The sequence below is a fragment of the Tinamus guttatus genome, unplaced genomic scaffold (genome assembly GCF_059628265.1).
Source record: "Tinamus guttatus ecotype Peru unplaced genomic scaffold, ASM5962826v1 Tinamus_guttatus_pri_ptg000012l, whole genome shotgun sequence".
NCBI lineage: Eukaryota > Metazoa > Chordata > Aves > Tinamiformes > Tinamidae > Tinamus > Tinamus guttatus.
In genome coordinates this window covers 1,847,784-1,866,964 of record NW_028288546.1, presented here as the reverse complement: position 1 = coordinate 1,866,964, position 19,181 = coordinate 1,847,784, and the positions used below count along the sequence as shown (strand labels likewise).

The 19,181-nt window shown below is 42.5% G+C and overlaps 1 protein-coding gene across 1 annotated transcript in view; it reads right to left on the bottom strand.

Annotated features, from left to right (window-relative positions):
* Positions 1-3,857: 3,857 nt before the first annotated feature.
* SYBU (syntabulin) overlaps positions 3,858-19,181 on the bottom strand; it is a 36,178-nt gene continuing 20,854 nt past the window's right edge. The window contains exons 4-7 of the mRNA XM_088523189.1: positions 9,095-9,197; positions 6,527-6,730; positions 5,342-5,491; positions 3,858-5,143 (exon numbers count right to left, since the gene is read on the bottom strand). Of these exons, the coding sequence (XP_088379315.1) occupies positions 4,024-5,143; positions 5,342-5,491; positions 6,527-6,730; positions 9,095-9,197 (1,577 nt within the window). The 3' untranslated portion in view covers positions 3,858-4,023. The remainder of the gene's footprint in view (positions 5,144-5,341; positions 5,492-6,526; positions 6,731-9,094; positions 9,198-19,181) is intronic.

Sequence of the window (19,181 nt, the reverse complement as noted above, 5' to 3'; positions counted from 1 at the left end):
AAGCAATGAAGGAAAAACTAGCTTCAGAAAAAAATGCCTACAAAGGTGCGTGTTTTCTGCACAGATTTGTTCCAGTTGTACGAGTGGGTGGATAGCTAGCAGCTGTGAATAGCTGTATGGCAAACCTGCTCCTAGCAAACACCTTCGAAGGATTTTAATGGTCTAAAGAGAGATAGGTAGAAAGTCAGAGCGAGATTTTTTAAATGCCTGTTTCTTTTTAGCCATACTGATGAGGTGTGGAGGTACAAGTTCCAGTTGTTTCAATATTGTCTTGCTTGAATAGAGCAAGAAAACATGCAGAAATCTATATGGCCTATTTATGATAAAATTTATTGGGAGGTATAGCTCATTTTTAAAAAATAGTGGTGCTTATTCATGCTGGGAGAGTACAAAGTAGGTACTAATAAATAGTCTCTATCTATTGAGAAATAACCAGTCCCTGGCTAGCAAGTGAAACGTTTGAAGCCCGGGCCCCGAGCGCGTCTCTCCTCCTCGCCGCCTCGCGGTGGCTGCCGTTGGCGGCTCCGTGTCCGCCCTGCGTTGCCATGGCTGGCCCGGCCCGGCCCAGCAGGCCGCCCTGCCGCGCGCAGGCCCCGCTCTGCCCTTCCCGCCAAACACCCCCGTTCTCCAGCTCCAGCCTCGCGGCCGAGCACGGCTGCCTTGGAGGCTGCTCCCGTCTCGCCTGCCCTGCTCCTGTATGTCCTCCCTAACAACGATTAAAATGATCTGCTGTTCTTGCAAACCTAGGTGTTTGTATCTGCTTTCTCTTATTTGTAGCTGCCCCTTCTAGCTGTTTTTTACTCTCAGCAGGTGTCGAAGCGTTTTTGCTAAACCTTTACATAGCTGCCCCTCTGACAATATCATTTTTCCTCACTTTGCGTTCAGTGAGGAGTCTTGCCCAGTGTTTGGTGCTGCTATTTTCATTCTTCCCTGTTGCCGTAGCCTCCTCCTTTCCTCTCCCTGCACCTCGCCTACTTGCCGTTTCTTTTTTTTCTTTACTGGAATCTGGTCTTGATTCCTTTCAGTGTTATTGTTTGATGGTGCAGGACTGACCTGCTGCGATGACTGGAATTCTTCCCTCCACCATGCTGCCAATGTTTGTATTTGGATTGTCCTGCGCTCGGTTTATCCCTCTGAAGGGTTCTGAAGCGAGACGTGTATTTGTTCTGCTCACACAGGGTGCTGCATAAAGAAATCATGGCCTTCATTCTAGTGTATTTCCAGAGCTTGGGGCCTGGGAGATGTAAGGATTAGGTCATTTTGGGGAAAGGGGGGGAAGATGAGAAGATTTTTGTGAATGTGGGCATAGGTAAGAGTACAGGTGAATCTTCTGCAGTGAATGAAGGGGGCAGTCCCTATGTTAACAAGCTGGGTGCTTCAGGTTAGGTACTTCAGGCCCCTTCTTACGAAGGAAGTCCTGGGCCATCCACATCCTTGCAATATGAAGGAGGAAAGGGGAAGGCTTGGAAATGATCTGAATTTTGAGATCAGAGCAAGGATTTTTTATTGGTCTTGTGACAGGGACGCTGTAACATCATTAGAATCGATATCATCTGAGCATAGTTAAGTACTTTTTGAGAGATGAGTGAACAGACAGTTTTTAGGGGCAAGAAGAAACATTGATGTTATTCTAGTACTAATGTGATGCTCGAGGCATGAGGCACTCACACTGCTAAATGGAGCCTGCTGGAATCATGGTTTGAAGTGACTTCGACCCACTGAACTTTTAAAATGTCAGTGTAAGGAGCTTTGTGAGGCTTTGTTCTCTGCTCACTACAAAAGAAATCCATACAGTTGCAACTGACTGTCTCTCTTAAAACTGAAGATTTTTTTTCTGTTTTACCAACACTCAAAATGTCGATCACTTAAACAGTGGAGGTAAAAGATACTTTCAAAATTGTAGTAAAGATGGTAGCAGGCTAAGAAATTGTTCTCTTAGCCTTGAACGGATGTATTTTGAAGCAGGAATAAGACTTTTTCCACGTTTTTCAGTCCTGAAGGAGGAGATCACCAGAGTTATGTTATTGCAAAGTAAATGTAAAATAAAAAATAAGAAAAAAAAATCTTGAAAGCAATGGTGACCTTTGGATATCTGCACATTGCAATCGTGGAATAAGGCAAACTAGCCAGCAGGGACCAAGTAAGGTGGTAAGGCGGAGGGGGAAGAATGTTCTCCTGGATGTCTTCATGGAACACAAAATACATCAGAGTTTGATTTCCTTACTATGGTCCTTCAGGAACACTCTTAGATCTTTGTTGCAAGCACAAGTACTTCAGAACATGGGAGTGTAAAAGATCACTGACACTCTCCTCTCGTGTGTATCTCACCCTCTTGAGCACTGTAAATCGTCCCACCGTGCTGGCCGCTCATTCCTGCCCCCTTGTTTTACTACTGGCTCCCTCCTTGTCCCCACTGCAGAGCCGTGTGTGAACATGGAGAGGGATGTGGTGCTTGTTGGGTTGCAGGGGCAGACCAAGCTCACCTCCCGGTGAGGTTCAAATGCCTAGAGGTGTTGGTGAAAGCCTGTGTGGGGCCAGGCTAGCTGGGTTATTACCTGTGTCATGTTGCCCTCCTCTGATCTATGCACAGATCTTGGGTAGTGGATGGGGAGAACTTGTGCTTTAAGGCCAAGGTACATCTCAGAGCGCATCCCGAGCCTGTGTGACTCAGCTTGGCTGAGAAGACTTTGTGGATTTTTCTCAAAGTCCGGGAAGACTGATCTCCTGGGAGTGCTGAAATACAAACTGACAGGTCCTCGGAAGGTTGTGCTGTCTTAAGCATTAGGGTGCTTGAACCTGCTCCCGTATGACGTGGGTATCACAGAAGGCCTGCAGCTCTGCAGACAGCACAGAGCCTTCCTCTCTCGCGCAGGGCTTCCCCTTGGAAGCCATAATTAGGTTTTCTCCACCCAATTCTGTTCTCAGGGTACTGCCAGATCCTTACGTGCCCATACAGATCCTCCTCCCACTCTGTGTGTGCCCATGTGGTATCCCCACCATGACACTGCGTGTTCTTACTATTGCTTTGGCTGAAAAAAGAAACAACACTCGCACATTTTTAACATGCTTATTGTATTTTTAATAATAAAGATATTTTAGAATAAAGCAATTAAATAACCAATAAGTTAATAGACAATACATTTATAAAGAGTATTTCACAGGGCTCAAATGACTATCAGGTTCCAATACATTTAAGACCTTAAAACAACACTAATATTCAAAGTGTATCCACGTCCACATTTATCATTGTAACAAGATTCAAGACTCCCAACAACTTACAATTTTGGTTACAGTCCGCTTAAATGCACAAGACCAGTGGAATGCTCGAGCAAATGTGTAATTTAAAAGAGCACTACACAAGACGGGCATAAACTATGTGTTGGAAGCTGCCTTGGAAATATGGATTTTCTAAATCGAATTGACAATTCAGACTACAAATGGAAAGCGCTAGCATGCTTTCAAGAGTACACATGTGGTACACTTAGTGGAAACAAGTCTCCATGTCCCTTAACGCTGTAGTTTCACAAATGTTTTTGGTTACTGCTGCCTAAGGAAAATTCCCACCCTCTCTGGCATTTGTCCCTGTTTGCGTCCCTGAGCCAGCAGCAAGTCTTTGTGCACTTGCTCAGTGAAACAGCCAGGGAAACAGACTGACCTTTAAAACTAACTGAGCAAACACGCACGGGGGAGTGCTTGGCGTGATCCTCCTTCCTTTTCCTGGTTGTTTCTCACTGTGCAGATGTGGTGGAACACGGAAGACACCGGCACAGGGGAGGGCCAGGCAGGACTGTTTCTGTAGGCAGCAGTAGCGGCTGGTGCCAGTGAAAACATCTTGTGGAACTACAGCGTTGAACCTCTCTGTTGTGAAACAAGGAACATGTTTTGAACCAAGTTATAGTGCAAATCAAATAGTCACGAGCAAAATGATGGACTCTTACATAAAATACTATATCTTTTTATCATCTATCTAAACCCCTCTTTCCCTCTTCCCCAGCCAATTGACGCCCAGTAACAGAGTGGAATTTAGGTTTTCTTTTTGAAGGGCACACGACGCAAAGAGTGCAAGGCCACCAAGCAGCAGCCACGAAGCAACGCTCCGATATTATAAATGGGATCTATTCCTCCTCTCTGAGTATTGAATGCCCACATGATAGTTGGTACAACAGGGGTTGCTATAGCCAGAAGATCTACAAGGAGACTGCTACTCCAGTATCTCTTCGCAATTGCTGTCTGAGAGAAAGTATTGACATGCCCAAAAGCCTGCCCATGAGGCTCTATAAAATCAAGTTCTTTCATGACGCGGTTTTCGTTAACTTCGTAATCCACTTCGCTGCATGGAGGCTCCATAGGAGACAAAAGAATGGCAGAGTTTGGATCACTTGGAGTTAGGTCTATTACTACACCAGAATCGCTGAGGCTTTCAGAAGGGAATTCATCCAATTCCTTCAGCAGGAAAGGTGGATTTACAGGAGTGACCTCTTGGAACCTGAGGATGTTTCGAATGAGCTGCTTCACATCTAGGTTATATGGCACCACATCTGTCTGGATGGCCTGTTCCACCACCATCATGTCGTTGCTGCTTTCTTCCCTTCCCAGGGAGGAAAGAGATTTTTCATCAGGAACACTTTCAAGCACTTCTTGACTCCCAGCAGAACTGAAGAGAACTTGATCACCCAAGTCAGAAGTTGTGGTAGTCGAACCCTCTTCATATGAATCAGTCTCGTTAGTCTTGTCTTCGCTCAGAAGCAGCCCACTATCTTCCACCCCCTGCAGTGCTTCCTGCTCTTCTGCAATGGGGCTCTCTGCCATTTTGGAATCCAACTCTACGGACTTCTCCGGTGAGTCGCACATGTAGTCCAGGCCCTGCTCATCCCGCAGAGAGCCGCTCTGCGCCATCTCCATGCTATGAAGCAAGGATTCCAGCTTCTTGTTTTGAATGTTTATGTCTACGAAATATTTCTGGATGCCTTTGTCTTTCTCAGCCAAGCTGTCTTTCATGGTTTCAATAACCTGCTTGAGTTGTTTAATTTCCTTTTTTGCTTCCTTTAAGGCCAGCTGTGCCTCCACACGATGACACTCTTCTTCAATCCAGTCTTCTCTCATGCGTCCCAGCTGAGCCTTGAGCTCTTGTATTTCTGTTTCCCTGTAGCAAAATAAAAAATTTGTAACTCTTCTGATGGTGGGTCAATTAAAGAGCCAGAGACTGACCATTTTTAAAATTCTTTAATTAAAACCTTTGTGAGGTCAAAAAATGAGGAATGTATTCTGGACTCCCCCCTCAAATCCTTCTGAATAAATCTAACCTCATCTTTATAACTCCGATGTCTGAAATGAAATGTACCTTTCTTTAAGTTTGCTCTCAGATTCTTTCAGCTTTGTTTTCAGATGTCGCACCGTAACTTCCTTCTGCTGCAGAGGAGTCAAATACTGCTCTGGACTTGGTGCCTTAACGCCATGGTTCTCACCACAAGACATGTATCTCCCTGATCGCCTGCGAAGAAATAAAGCAAACAAATAAAAACACCACATAACATCACTCATACCGTTCTTCAGTCTCGGCAGAAAAAAGATATCATATCAACTGATACGAAGCTGATTCTACACTTGACTCATTCTGAGCTTCTTTCAGCATCAGCAAAAGTCACTCAGTCTGGCAAATCGAAGTACTTGAGGAAACTGCTGATTTGTGGCTCAAGTTAAAAAAAATCAGTTTCTTGTACTTGGTTTCAGTGCAAATACATCAAATGAGATATTTGACTTTAAAATACCTAAATATCCCTGCATCTAAAATGTTCCTCAGCAGACAGCAAGGGCTCTTGCAAGGGCACTTGGCTGTACATGTTGCTGATTAAGTTATTTTAAGAATTCAGTTTAGCTCCACCTGTGAACTATGAAGTCAGGCACAGGGAAAGCAGTTTCACCCTGTCTATCTTCAGGTGTATATCTGGCATGCCTGACAGCAAGCTGCCTGAGGGACAAAGCAAAGGACAGAAACAGCAGCAGGATGGAAGCCATGCTCAATTCGGTGGCAATTCAGTACCTGTAATATGCAAGACATCCTATGGCATGTATCTGTTTTATTTTCTGTACATGAAATTGCATTCTTTAGGTAGGTGTGTAAATCTAAGTTGCATTTTTGCATGAGTATATAACATGTTCTGTACCACTACACTCAAAACACCCAAATGGAGCCTTTTATATGAAAGAGCCAGTACAGCCACATGAGAACCGATGGTATGAAACCACATAAAAGACCTTGGAGGCCTTGGAGTGAAAACCAGCTCCAGGAGTCCTTTGATTAAGAGGAGCGCTGAGTTTTACAGCGCTGAAACAATCAAGCTCTCACATTGGGAGAAAAATGTGGGATTCGGCAATTTGCTGACTGCCCAACCACCAGTATGCAGAGTCACGGCTGTGCTGAGGAGCAACACGACTTGCTCACCAAGCCAGACAGCTGATTCCACGTTTGAGGGTGGAGAAGGGAAATCAGTGCACTGGATACTGGGAGGGTGACATTAACACTTGCCTCATGACTGGACTGTTGCCATTTCCTTTGTAGGAGCCCGAGTTACTGCTACTAGTTGAAGAAAACCCATAATCCTGGGAGTCGTTACCAGGATTCAGCTGACTTCTGTAGAGCGCTAACAAAAGCTCCTTTTCACGGGAGATAGGAGGTGTGCTTCCAGACTTGCTGGATGAAGATCCGTTGTTCCGACCGTAAGAGCCACGACTGGAGAGGGAAACAAAACAGCTCAAACATATTAGAATAATCCTTGTCACACAACCCGTTCTGTGATTTATTTTAGACACAGCTTTGTCTATGGCTGTCTCAAACAGATAAATAGCAGTGAGTGGCTGGGAAGAAAGAAGGTCTTGATGTCATCAGCCATTGCACAGCCTTTCACTGACTGTGAGGGTCCTAGTTTGAATTATGTGATCGAGGGAAACCTCTGGCACTTTCACATTTCCCTGTTTACAGCACAGTTCACAGTGATTCCATCAGCTCCTCCGTGTTCTCTGATCCGACTCCTTTAAGTAATTAGAGGACTGCAATCTTGACTCGTTCCCAAAGAATCACATTTCAGCACTTCCCTGCCAGGCCTGCCAAGAGATGCCTGTCCTTGGAGCGTGGTGGGGCCTTGCTGGAAGGGCTCTCACAGCCTCAGCAAGCAGCCCGAGGGATCACAGTGTGCACTGGAAACAGATTTTGTTTGAGCCACTGTTCTTTTGTGCCTTTGGCATCCTGGGTGCTTCAGCTGTCATTGTTAGCTATTCATTCGCTTAGATGTACTGTGAACCCTACTGAGAGAAGGCTGAAATGCTATTAAAAGAGACAAAGAAAAGTACAGTTCTTTTTTTTCTTCCACTTTCTCCCATACATATCTACCTTTCTTTTCCCAGTACTTATTAAATAATCTGACTGTTGATTGTGTGTGTTTGAAAGCAATTCATATCTGAACTATTCAACGACTGCCCAAGAACTGGGGCACTCTGAAAACAGCTTTTAGAGGTGCCTTTTTGTTTTGTTCAGTTGATTTGCTTTCCTACTGTGCTGACTGTAGAGACTTTCAATCTCTCTCACAGAATTTGTTGTTCTAAACTGTAATGAAGGAAAAAGGGCAGGTTTCAAAAATATGGAAAAAGGCAAACCCAGCCAATGAAGGAGAAGGATGGAACATAAAAAAAATAAATACCACAGAATTATGAAGCGAAATTGCATCTTAAAATTGTTGAACTGCTTTCCTCCCTTCTCTGGAAATGGAACAATTTATAAGGAACAGATGCTTGAGTGGCTGTGCTGCAGACCTTCATCCCAGTGCTGTGGCTTGGGGGATTTTACAATTATTTTACAATTGAGTGCAGGACTGTGGTTTGTGACAGCACTGAAATGTTTCATAGCAAGTTAAATCAAACAGTTAAAATGAATCTATTAGGAAGGAGACATCTCTTTTCATTCTGTACAGTACAGCATCATTTTTTGTGTAAGGAAGAATCTGCACATAAGGTATTAACAGCAATGCATTTGGAGAAGCATTATTACAGAGGACATCTAGCCAATTAAGTAGGGCAGTATGGTCTAATTTAAAGCTATATTTAAACACACAGCAACACACGCAATTACATACTCTCTTACTGAAAAAGTAAAGGTCATTTTAGGACTTCCTATTAAATTTGGTGCTGCTTTTCCTCAACCAATACTCTACTAGCAAGATTTACTCTAGGGAGAGCTTGACTGCTGTTTATTTTTCCTGACACAGACAGGAAACTCTTCGTTCCGCATCATTCTCCCGTCCCCGCACACGCGGCGCTCGTGGAGACGCCTGCGTGCCCAGAGCACCCGGCCATCCCGCCGTCCCCCCCGGCCAGCCCCGCTCTCACGCCTGCACAAAGGGCAGGACACAAATCCTGCAGCCCGAGCCCCTTCCACCCACTCAAAACCTGCAGTCAGCAGGGCCTGCGTGGGCAGAGCGCAGTGCGCGCTGCTCCAGCCAAACGCCCCAGGCTCAGAAGCAGTTCACATGTGATACGGAGAAAACCCACAGAAATCTATATGCAATGTTCATTTAGATGACTAGTATTTTCTTCTTTTAATTTGTGTGTAGTCTACCAGCCTTTACTTATATAAATCTTGGACAATTGCTACAGAAATGAGCATAAAAGGCAAAATTGTCAGCTTATTCCTATGAAAAATAAGGTCATGACCTACATGCCAAGGTGCTTCTGAGCTGACAATTTATCACAGAAAAATACAAAATAGTATGAAGCACTGCTGTTAACATATATCCAGCTGTTTCCCCTCTATTTCCACCAGTGCCTTTTTTAATATACTTGGTTGAATCGCTCATTATGAGTAAATAAAAAGGTGCCAGTGAGCTGATCTTATGGCACACTGCCAATTTTTGTTCTCCAAATACCACATTTTTGTTCTCATATCGCAATTCTGACTGATCTAAGTACTTCCAGAGCGCACACCGTCATTGAAATTGTTTTAAAACTCCCAGTAGCGATACTACATATATTAGCTGCATGGCATTAAGTAGTAGTCTCTCTCTGTAGTACTTGAGAAATACAGAGCAAAAATTTCTTTGCTTACTTGCGAGAAAAAGAAGATCTCTTGCTTCCAGCAGCAGACATATGGATTTCAGGAGCTGAAATACTGCCTGTGCTGCTTGAAGAGCTAAAATCAGCTTCACTCCCTAGAAAGGAAAAGGAAAGAGTAAAACACGATGGAAATTATAACTCAAAGACTGTTTCCAAAATAAGAGTGAATCACAAGCATCCTTCCTTTGTCTGTTTTGTGTGAATTTTAAAAGTTGCATGAATTTTCAAGTGTCCCTGGGGACAAGCACTGGAAACATTCCAGGTCTTCAACAATTCCTCAAAATTGGGAATTTACCAAGAGTAGCCAAAAAAAAAAAAGACACAAAACTTGTTCTACAGAAACCATTTTAAAAGTAGGCTAAAAACATTTGTCATGACAACGTGTTTACTTTCTCACAATTATCAATATATGAATGAGGTTGCAGGGTTGCAGATGGGGATCCTGCCAAGTGCCCAGTGATTAAGCACATACAGTTGTAACTGTATCTCTCTCTCTTCCTTTAAAGCACCAGGAAAGCCTGTGCTATTTAGATTTTCATGTGGCACAGAAGCATAACAAGACAGTTCTAATAGATTTTAAATAATCCAATAATAATGTGCGGCTCTCAAGTGCTTCTTGGTTGTTAAACCACACTATCTGATTACTGACTTTCTATGGATTACCATTTTATTTTCCAAGCTCTGTTATATACGTTAAAAATATATTTCCTTTGTTGAAGCCAGGAGGTAAATTTTCTAAGAGAATCCTATCATCTGGAAAAAAAATAGTTGTTAGCTTTTCTTATTCTCATTTTGTCACACAAATGGCAAATGTTATGTGTATCCACATCTAATGCCCGAGAGTCACAGTGACAGATTGTAATTTTATTTTAGGAATGGAAATAACTTTCTGACTGCTTTAATAACAGCTGGTCAGCAGGAAGAAATATCATCGTTTACCCAGCATCTTTCAGACATTTCAATGCACCTTGCAGCCATGGACTACCCTAGCATCATCCAAATCACATCCAGAAGTTGGGGAAGGGATTTGCCCACTGACATGCGTGGCACCCAACCCTGTGAGCTCCCTGCTCCCTGCAGAGAGCTCTTTTCTTTTTTTCCTTTTTTCCCTATTTTTGTCTATTTATTCTTTATCTATTTTCCTTCCCTTTTTCTTTTTTTTTTCTTTTTTTCCTGTAAGCCACTTTTCCACGAGGGGGAGATGCAGCTACAGCTACTGCAATTTCCACCGTGACAAATAAAACCTCTAAGTTCAGAAACAGTTAAACCGTTAGCACAGCTGACTGGCCCATCTTAGGCTCCTCAATGCTCTGGACTGCAAAAAAAGGCACTGTTAGAGGATGCTTTCACAGACACAACCTTAAACTGGAGGAATCATTTAGCAAAATATGTTAGTCCCTTATGGTCACAGTACTCTCAGAACACACATGTTCTCATTTAGCCCAGCAGAGTTTCCTAATTTCACAAAGTCCAAGTGCCAAAATATGCACTACTCATTACTCCAGCCTGTACATTCAATCTCAAATACCAACTGACAAGAATTATTCTGTCTTTTTTCCTTGACAAGGAAAGCACTGCCCTTCCTGTTATTTCTTCTTGTTTGTTTGAATGCTGTAGGATCAAGCTGGTTTTGTGTGTGATTTCTTTTTCCAGTTCCAAGTCTATGAGACATAAATCAGATCACTTTTGTTTACTCATCACAGGCACAGAAGGAAAGAAGTTTAAGAAACTCAGGAACAAACCCAGACTCAGCCTATTCTCAATTATTAACTGGGCTCCCTTGTGATGACAGGACAGAATATTAGCAAACCTAACCTCAAAATGTACTGCCTAGTTCTTGAAAATGGTATCTTCTGGATCCAGGCTTATTCTTTCCAATCGCTTCCATACCTGGTATAATATCCCTCAACTCTCAGCTCTGTGGTGACCTGTGTTGCTACAGCCCTAACCAAATAGGAACCACATGCAATGATAGAGGGGGAGAGGGCAGGGGGGAGCAACAAACCCACTTGGTTTCACAGAATATTTGTATCATGCCTGCAAACGCAGATGGCAGCGATCCTCTCCTTGGGGAAACAAAATGACCGCGGGCCATGATGTCCAAAGCCGCAACAGAGTTTTCCTGAAGAACAAAACACTCTCATCTAGGCATTAAATCCATGCAGAATGCTGCTCAGCATCATGGTAATCCCAAATCCAGTTTAACACATAGATTTCATACCTCCAGTGTTCGCGCCTCGAACACATTCCCTCCCTTGCAAGATGCCAACAGCTTCTCAAAGCCAAACGCTGGCTCCGACACAGGGAACACGAGCCCGAGCTGAGGCTCCTCTATGATTACTTAATCAGAGTAGACCACGCCATAATCAGATAGTGTTATTGAAAGCATTTCAAGAAAGCAAGGCTTAATAATAGCCTCTCCCTGACCTGTTTGCCTTGGAACATAGTGCTGGGAAGGGCTGCCAAGCTAGGTACTGCAGATAAGATTTAGCAGAGCCTGCAAATGCAACCACCTCCACTTCTGAGGTTTCTGAAAGCCTCAAATACATTTGGAACAGGAGCTGCTTCTTTGAGGCAAGAATTAACCTCTCTGGCCCCAATTCCGGTAACAGTTATGCACATCCTTTATTCGTGCCTAAAATTAGGCACTGTGTATTTATAGGATCTTCCAGATTTTTTTTGTAAATGAAAGAGGTCACAGTTAGTAGTATTCCCAAGTGTGATAGCTAATGTTCAAGCCAGCTCACACATAAAAACACTTGACAGTAATGTTACTAGGAAATTTTAAAAACACTTTCTCCCCTTTGGTAAGCATCTCTATGTAAAATAATGCATTCACCCCTGTATTGTATAAACTGTAATGCATACTCATGCATGTGAAAAAGTTCCAAATGATTAGACTAAAATGCATAAAAAAGAGGAAAAATAAGTTCAAGCAATATTTGTAGCAGGAACATTTGACAGCTGATCTGCTGATCTCTGGTACTATTTTTTCTAAGCAGCACCTCCTGGAAATACTGAAGCTTTTGACTTAATGTTGTTCCTGACAGAATATTTCTGTACACAACACGCAATCTGAACCATTCTTCACAGGCACTCATACACGTAAGGAAAAGGAGCTGAAAAGAAGTGTTGAGCTTGCTTTAGCATTTCAGGCTTTTTCTTCAAAAAACACCCTTAAAAATGACCTGTTCCAAGAGCAATGCCTTCTGCCGGGAAAAGTACTTGCTTATCAGTGTGATGAGAGGTCTTAGACATTACTTATTTGACTTATTATTACTCTACTTAAGACTTACCTTAGACTTACTGTTACATTTTATGTGAAACTGTAGATTCAAACAGAGATCATCCTGGGAGCAAGGAACAGGACGCAGGAGCGTCCCCTGCGTGGGGACGTTCTCATCACTGGGCTACAGAGGCTCCTGACGCTCTCCTTCTGCCCCTGCCTCCTGCTCTCCACTGCTATTAAGTCTGGAGTACTGGGATGCGCTGGGGATTCCCACTGGGTTTCTGCAGCTCGGGACCTCGTACGGAAGTGTGGGTTGTGGAGGGCTCTCAGCTCAAACCTCTCCATGGAGTAAATGTCCTAACGGCCCAGCCGCATCCACGTTCAGGCTGATGTGAATCCTGCCCTTCCCTCGTAATCCAGGCCTCCCTCACCATTTGCTATCTGCTTTAAGCAAAAGCAACTCAGCTCATCTATTAGCCACATTTCAGCTGACTGCAGGGTCCAGTAAGAGCTGCTGGCTTGGGCAGTCGGCTAATGTGCACTCAGAAAGGTGCAAAAATTTCAGTCTGCGTCTCCGTAAATTATTCCAGCCTGCTGGGTGAGTAGATTTCCAGCTCCGTGTGAGGTTTCAAACCCAAGCTGCAACACGGATTCTAGTTCCCTGCATTTGGATCTGCTCTTGATGCACAAACCATCTCTTTAATTCACATTGCTGGTTGTGTGATCTAAACTGATTTGCAATTTTGATTTTTGATCATCTTGTTGGCTTACTTCTCTTTGGAAGAAGGTTTACTACCAATTAATGTAATCAAATTCTTATCAAACAGCTTTCTGATCTCAACCAATAGTCTCAACAGTAGTCTAAAATACATTAATGCAAATTAGGATCTCAAAATGAATACAGAATGTGACTTGTGGATGTTATAAAACCACAGGCAGTTAAACTCTTCCCTAAACACACTAATCTCTACACGCTAATTACCAACATTGGCTGGGAGTCGTAATGTCTGTTCTGCATATCACTATGATCTAGGGCTGTTTTCTTTAATCGTGGTTTTAACTCATGGATTTGCAGAGAAGCTGCAAGAAGATTTTGGAACAGACAAAGAGCATTTCATGTTTTTCATTTCATGTTTTTTTTTTTTTTTTGATTTAGATATTTCAAGGCGGTTTGTCTTAAAGATATAAACCTGACCTGGCTGATTTTTGTACTTCACTGAAAAGAGTCTGGGGAAACTATTGTCCCGCTCAAACACAGATGCTCTTTAGATCAGAGATGGAGGGATGCCACTTTGCTGCATCAGCTAGCACCATATTTATTCCTTCACTACAAATGTTGAGACTGGATATTTGAACAAGATACTGACAGTGATATAATACTCAACTTGCATTTGACATTTTTATAAAATGTCTGTGTAAATGCACCTATACAAAGATGTCTTTTATGAGTAAATGTAATATGTCACTCCAGGAGAAATTTTAATATATCTGGCATGGAGCTATTTGATCTATTCCAAGGGAAATGAATAGGCTGGTCAGGAGTATTTTTAGGAAATGTCATCTTTGGCAGGGATGACTTAGCAGTACCCAGAAAGGGAGTGAACTTCATCACTGCCTGGGAAAACATCCCAACCCTTCTGTCGCTTTTGGGACAGATTTTTAGCATTGGCCTTTCAGAGGCCATTCCAACCCATCCTCAAAATCTGGTTCCAATAAGCAAGGAAGAGAGAAGCTGCCTGGCTTATAGCAGTTAACTGTACAGGCAAGCATCCACAGTATACATGCAAATCCACAAAATCATATGCTAAACCAGATTCAGTTGAAAGCTTTTGCACAATCACCCTTAATATGAGACATACGGTTTTCACCATAATGTAAATAAAACATTTTAAATCAGCTTGACATGATTTCAATAGTAAAGAGGAAAACAATGGAAAGAGAAACATATCTGGGAGGCAACTAACTAAACAACTCAGCAGTTCCAGGGACAGAAAGTTATATTTGTCATGACCTAATCAAATATTTACTATAATGCTCACAGTGAAACGATTACAGGAACTAATTGTGTTCAAGTGCTATTTACTAAAAAGAACCGCAAAACTGTCACCTGGATACTGATTGGTTGTCTAAGTTCTATTTTTTTTATGAATAAAGTCATTTTTATATGAATAAAGTCAAGGTAGTTCAGAGTGTAGTTCACATTATGACTGCTGTCCTTCGCAACTTTTTTTTTTTTTTTCCCTAACAGCACTTATCATTAAATAGCACTAATTACAGACATGAAGAGTGTGCTTTTCAGCTTATTAATCCTTGAGGGTTTGTGGTCACATTACATCTTTTTGCCAACTTTAGGAAACAATCGCAGCCTGCTCACTTCCTGGATTTCAAAACCTAATAGCTTGCTATTACTTACACAATTACAGAAGTGAGGACTAAGAGATCTGTAATGACTCAATGTGTAGCAAATGCAAGGCTCATAATATGAAAGAATACGAAATCAGAATTTTTCGTTTCCTTTATATAATGGTATATATAAAAGGGGCTACCATAAAGTAGCTTTACTGTTTTGTTACTTGCTGGTCCAACAAGCAGTATCTTAAAGCATCAGGATACGAATGCATAAACACTGCCAAATTCCTAGACCAAAACGGGGTAATTTCAAAGAACGACGCACTTTTCGAAATGCTGCAGAGCATCTCCCCGTCACATCAGCGGGGACACCGGAGAGGGCCGGGGTGTCCCCTGGGCGCCCACGTCCTCCGTCCCGCCGCCCAGGAAGGCGCCCAGGCCGCAGGAGCTGCCCCCTTGCTCGGAGCAGCTCCCTGTGAGGAGGCCCCACTCACCCGACGATGCGCCGGCGCTGGCGCGCACGTCGCCTCCGTCGCCGCGGTTCCACCGGCCGCCGGCCGCCACCGACGCGCTCCGTCCGCCGGCCACCACCGAGGCGCTGGGCAGACGAGCGGGCTTGGGGAAACTAAGCTCTTCAGCCCACAGCGGTGGACACTCACCTGGGAAAGGGGCAGCAACATCTATCTGCTTGCTCTTCCAGCTGCTACGGTTGCTTTTAATTATTTTATTCTTATTACAGTTATTTATCGCAACAAGGATGGAGGATGTTATTTCTCCTCTCTCCCAAGCTCCTCCTCAGCTCTTAACAGTAATTTAGGGGGAGAACTGGAATGGCACTTACTGGCCCAAAACACCTTCACCAATTTAGCTGATGGCTTTGTAACAGAGTGATATCAAATAACTGAGATTTGCATGACTGAAACAAAGGCATGCCCGTAACTTTCCATGCCTGCATGTAAATACAGATATAAAAACACAAAGAATTTATCGACATGTCCACTCAGTATTGCTTTGTTAAAAGTAAGCACTCTGAGGGAAACTAATATTCTTATGTGAATCATCTAGTCATTAAAAAAAAGTTTGCCAAACCTTAAAACTATTAGGAATTGAAGCCAAACTTGTCTGGAAAATGGAAAAAGAAGATTTTTTAACTTGTTCTTTGAAATGATGCTTTCATCTTGGAAACTGTCAATTTTTTCTTTCTCTTTTTGTGTGCTAAAACATCAAAAAACTCTTAAACATAATTTCTAATTCTATTTTGAATTTTGTTTTGATTCAGTCTGAAACAAAGCTTTTCTTTATTGTTTAGATTTGGCAACAAAACCCCAAATCAGTCATTTGAAGAGCTCTACTTTGAACATTGTAAGATGTCAGACAAAAAAGAAATATTGGATGTAAAGAAAAATAAAAGAAATAACCTATCAAGTCTTGAGTAAATATTGCTCAGAAAACAGTTTAAGTCCCAGGATTCTCATTAAAAAGGCATTAATAACCTGGAAGAATTCCAAAAAAGGTCAACAACAATGATAACAGGATTACAGGGCCATATTTATGAAGGGAGATTAAGGCAATGCAATTTGTGTATTCCAAGATAAAAGAAATATTGGCAGCACTTCTGTTTATCACGAGGAAGAGGAATACAGCTGGAAAATTGTGCAGACAACAATGCAACATCAACCCAGGAATCTTGCTGTGATGCCTATTATTTCATGGATAACAGCTTGAAATAAAAACTGAAGGTTGGTGGGAGTTGGGCACAGTAAAACTTAGCTGGAGCACATGCAGAATAACTTTAATGTAACTGGGGAATCAGAAAGCTATTTTAAACATTGACATAAATAATAGAGACTGCAATTTAAAGGCAGAGCACAAAAAAAAAACAAAAAAACCACAACTCCTAAGGGAAGATTCCTAATGGCCTCTTATGCATGCACAGTATTTCTTTTCTGAAGCAGGCTGAAAGCCACAGAAAACAGCCAGGAGGAAAAGAAAATTCACTGGAGTAAATACACAAATTGCATAGCATGTTCTAGCTCACATAGCTGTCAGAGCAAGTTCTGAGTGTGTGCAGTGTGTATGGCAATTATTTTATTTTATTTTATTGTATTTTATTTTATTTTATTTTATTTTATTTTATTTTATTTTATTTTATTTTATTTTATTTTAATTTTTGACAAGGGGCCTCATATTCCATTCCAGATTGACAGAGGGTAGAAAATCTGCTTAAATATATATGATCTTTTTCTCTCACTAGCAGAGTATGCTAGCGTGAGAGTCTCCCATTAAAGCAGTGTCCTATTTTACCTAAATCTAGAGTGATATGGGGATAATTAATGGACCAGAGAAAGGGGTTATGGTGTATATACTGGGATCTCAGCTTCAAATCCCTGACAAAGCAGTTACTTAATTACACAAAGTAGAACAGTTTCCATGGGACATGGCTCTGGGTATGCAGAACATGGTGTCTGGGGCACTCTGGACTCATGCGCGCCACGTCCATCACCCAACGGATGCAGAAACAACTTCTTCCTCCTCTCCCTTACTGAACTAGTTAACACGGGTTGTTTTCTCTTTTTTTTTTTTCTTTTTGTGAGAAAGAACATGGTTACTGAGCTCCGGACTGTCACTGTAGGCAGTTTGTCCCCCTAGCCCAGCCCTCTGCAGTTACTTACGTTTGACAGGTGGGGTTTAGGCCTCTGCCCTTCACTTGCCACTTTGTTCAGGAAAAAAATGTGGATTTTCTTTTGTGGCTTGTTGGCTTCTTTAATAGATTCGTGTTTTTCACTGTAATGTGTGGGCACCTGGTGTGCCCTGAGGATCTTCTGAGCAATGAGATGCATGTTTTGAGAGTCTACCTACCAACCACTAAACTGCTTTTGCATCTATTGAGCAGCATCTGAAAGAGTTTTTTTTTTTTTCCTAAGGTGATCAACCCTAAAATTTGTGGTGTAGAGCTACAAAGAAAAAAAAATGTTTGGAGGTGTTTTTGTTTGTTTGTTTTTCAGGCCAATTCAACAGGAACTTGCTGATGCATATTCAAAAGTACAGAACACTGAAATCAGAACACTCTATGTAACTGCTACTTCGTCTGTTTGCATTTGAAATAAGTACTTGGCTATCTGACTGTCATCCATAGCCAGAGAAGGAAATCGATTTAAATTCAAAGTCTGCATCTAATGTATATATGAAATCCAAACTAAACAATAGTGACTAAGATTGTTTTAAAAAGGTTTAAAGACTTTAAAGTCTTTTGTGCAAAATATTTATCTTTTTTCACTTCAGCACAATTTATTTGGGTTAGCTCCTAAAAATACCTCAGCATTGCAGTGCTGAATGCTTGGGTGTCCTGCTGAATAATGAAATTCTCAGTGCAAAATGTAATATTAAGCACCTGCAGCCGTGGTCCCCCAAAAAGGGACAAACAGCAAATCTTAAGCTTTTCAGGGAGGAAAAGGCATCTAATCTAATTAGACCTACTGACCTAAATAAAGATAGGCATCGACTTCCAAATGTGATTTAAATCACAAGTGTCATTCTGCAACCAAATACCTAAGACTTTGTTTTCTGTTTAAAAAGCATTAAAAAAAAAAAAAAAAAACAGGCTGAGTTTGGCTCCAGTCTGGGAGACCTCTGATAGGATATGTGGGATATCTCACTAACTGAAGACGTCTCTAATGTAGGCACCCATATCTGGGTCAACATTTAATCAATGGAGTTTTAATCAGTTATAATTGAGGAGTGCAGTTCATCTTCTCGTAAAGTAAATGTTTATGGTTCGTCAGAAAAACTGCACAGTAGATTCACTCATTAATTACCTCTACCACCTTTGAACCAAAACAGGATCTTAGCCAAACTGCTCAGGCAGAGACAACTACAACCACACAACAGGTGTGAAAATCAGGCCAGAGGAATCACAGCCCATCACTGCTCTGCCTGGGTTGGCTAAGGACCACGAGCATCCACTTCCCTCACCTCTGGGCGAGCCCCATAAGCACCAGGAGAGCAACAAGACTCTTATGTGAAAGCTGTCCTGTTGTTGGTGAGAAACTCCAGCTATGGGGCCAGAGAAAGGCAGTCAGGACCCAGCTGCAGCCCAGACTGAAAAATGACCTAAGGAGAGTTGCGATTCAAACCTCACCTGTTCCCGAATCACTCATTTTCAGTGAGGTACTCAAGACAGATGAGCACCACCAGGATCTGTTGGCTGATCGATGAGCTCCACCAAGGCCTGCTGGCAGAGCAATGAGCACCACCAGGATCTGCTGGCAGAGCAATGAGCTCCACCAAGGTCTGCTGGCAGAGCGACGAGCACCACCAGGATCTGTTGGCAGAGCAATGAGCACCACCAGGATCTGCTGGCAGAGCAATGAGCTCCACCAAGGCCTGCTGGCAGAGCGACGAGCACCACCAGGATCTGCTGGCAGAGCGGCGAGCACCACCAGGATCTGCTGGCAGAGCAATGAGCTCCACCAAGGCCTGCTGGCAGAGCGACGAGCACCAC